At 35.5% G+C, this 2,546-nt stretch overlaps 1 protein-coding gene across 1 annotated transcript; it reads left to right on the forward strand.

Annotated features, from left to right (window-relative positions):
• Positions 1-236: 236 nt before the first annotated feature.
• Positions 237-692, forward strand: LOC106064733 (putative ankyrin repeat protein RF_0381). Its single transcript, XM_013223343.2, has one exon. The coding sequence runs from the start codon at positions 237-239 to the stop codon at positions 690-692; it is 456 nt and encodes a 151-aa protein (XP_013078797.2).
• The last annotated feature ends 1,854 nt before the right edge of the window (positions 693-2,546 follow it).

Genomic DNA, 2,546 nt, shown 5'->3' on the forward strand with positions numbered 1-2,546 from the left:
TTTTAAAAATTAATTACTTGATTGAGTCAATAGAATTGATAGATGCTTTGTTTGTAAAAAAATATTTTTTATATTTTACTTAATTGTTTTTTCAAATGCTAATTATCACACTATTGCTTTTTCTTAGGTCATCTTCAAATGCTAATTGAGCATATGTCCTTAAACTATTCATGACTTGAGAAAACATCAAAATGAAAACTTGACAATACTAAGACGATTTTTTTGAGGAAAACAAAATGGAAAAAGTCAAACCAACAAATCACAAGGCCATTGAAGGTAGATTTACGGCATTAATGCTTGCCGCCAAGCTTGGAAAACTCCAGACTGTTCGTGTCTTGCTTAAATTCAATGCTGACATCAATATTCAAGATTCAGAAGGTCTGTCAGCATTAATGTTTGCTTCTCAGAAAGGGCATTTTGAGATAGCAGAGTTTCTGTTAAAATCAGGTGCTGATTTCCAATTGGAAAACTTTGAGGGGGAAACAGCATTATCCTTAGCATTTAAAAATGGCCATCTAAATATCATTAACATTCTCAAAGATTTTGTGGATAGAAATTATTCATCAAACAAAGAATGTATTCGCCACATTGCTTGTGCTATCCAGTCTCTGAAAGAAACAGATGTTAATAAAAGAAAACTAATACACGCTACTTTAAATGAAGATCGTAATGCAATCCAGTCCTTACTATAGTTAGGTGTAGATGTCAATGCTCGAAATGAAAGTGGCCAGACACCTCTTATAATAGCATCTCAAAATGGTCTCCTGGAAACTGTAAAGTGTCTTATTCAGTTAAAAGCAAATTTAGACATAAAGGATAACAACGGTTATAATGCTCTTATGACTGCCTGTATAAAGGGACATCAAGATATAGTTGGCCTGCTTCTAACGTTATGAGCTAATGTTGATGAGCAAACATTTGATGGTTGTACAGCACTTATGATGGCAACTCAGTACGGACATTTTAAAGTCGTTAATCAACTTGTGAATTCTGGAGCTAATGTAAACATAGTGAATAACAATGGCTGGTTGTCACAGTCCAGTTTTAGAACCTCTGTGACATGAAGTGACACTCAGTCACCTATTGTAATATTCCGTGCGGGCAAGCACGAGGTTATGTGAATAAGTTAAAGGACTCTGAAATAAGGGTCAAAGTTAGTTAGTGAAGAACTCCAGCAGAGAGTGGATGTACGATTTTCTCTGTCTGTAATATGTACCTTAATGAATTTGATCTTATGTTAACTTGAGAGATTTCTTCGGACTTATGTTATGAACATTTCATTGATGTGATTACTTATTCTACATGGCATGAGCAGCCAGTATTTATTGGTTTATATTTTGTGACGGCTGAAGTCGCCAATATCTTTTGTAATTTATCTTATATATAATAAATGTCATGTCTGCTACCAGTGTGTTTATCAGTAATTCTAAATGTTGTCATTGGAGACTTTAGTATACTAGAATTGTTGCGCACTTGCAAATCGAGTGCGTCTAATAAAGTACATCGTTAAGAAGAGCATTATAGCCGTACCAGAAGAGGTACCTACCACACACGGACACATCCACGTCGCCACGCCTACCGCCAAAACCAGACAGCGACACTGGTCAGCATTAATAGTAGCTTCTAAATCTGGTCATCTGGATATTTTAGATCTTCTCATTAGACACACCAATATTAGACACAGTACTAAAGAGGGATATACTGCACTTATGGCCGCGTCTGAAAGTGGTCATGCTGATATAGTTAAAAGACAACTGGACTCTGGATCAGATGTGAACGCTAAATGCAATGATGGCTGGTCAGCACTCAGTGTAGCAGTTCAAAATGGACATATCAGAATTGTTGACCTACTTTTGCTAAATAAAGCAGGTGTAAATTCAAAAGACATAAATGGGAGAACAGCATTGATGATGGCATCATTTTAAGGGAACAACGCTGTTGTCAGACTTCTACTAGAGGCCCAGGCAAATGTTAATGATAAAGATGCCAAAGGATGGACACCTTTAATGTTTAATTCATTTAATAATAATGCAGACACTTGCTTGCTTTTAATAGAAAGTGGAGCTATTGTTAAAGAAAAATAGACAAAATGACAGTAATAGGCATTGAATCTAGTTATGGATGTGATGAATTAGATCATACATCTGTATTGGAACAACAAGATTCGCCATATGAGAATTTAGAACACATCTGCATTATTTAAATTTATTTCGCAAACTAGTTAGAACTCCTTAGCCACAAATACTTCTGATGAAAACCTAGCTGGAAAAGGATGGACAGCATTGATGAAAGCCTCTGAGTGGGGCAATAAGGAGATGGTCACGTTTCTCCTAAAATATAATGCCTTTGTAAATTTAGACTGGGAATCTGTAAATGCTCTAATGATAGCTTCAGCAAATGGACACCATGAAATAGTAAAACTGTTAGACAATCAATCTGTTGATGAAAGATCCATAGATGGTGAAACAGCTTTATTGATGGCATTTGCAAAAGGTCATTTTGGTGTTGTAAAATTTCTTCTAGAAAATGAAGCCAATGTTAATGAA

This window comes from Biomphalaria glabrata, chromosome 5 (assembly GCF_947242115.1).
Source record: "Biomphalaria glabrata chromosome 5, xgBioGlab47.1, whole genome shotgun sequence".
Lineage (NCBI taxonomy): Eukaryota > Metazoa > Mollusca > Gastropoda > Planorbidae > Biomphalaria > Biomphalaria glabrata.

What these genes read in the sequence shown, in the direction of transcription:
- LOC106064733 (XM_013223343.2), top strand. Translation starts at nt 237, where the DNA reads ATGGAAAAAGTCAAACCAACAAATCACAAGGCCATTGAAGGTAGATTT.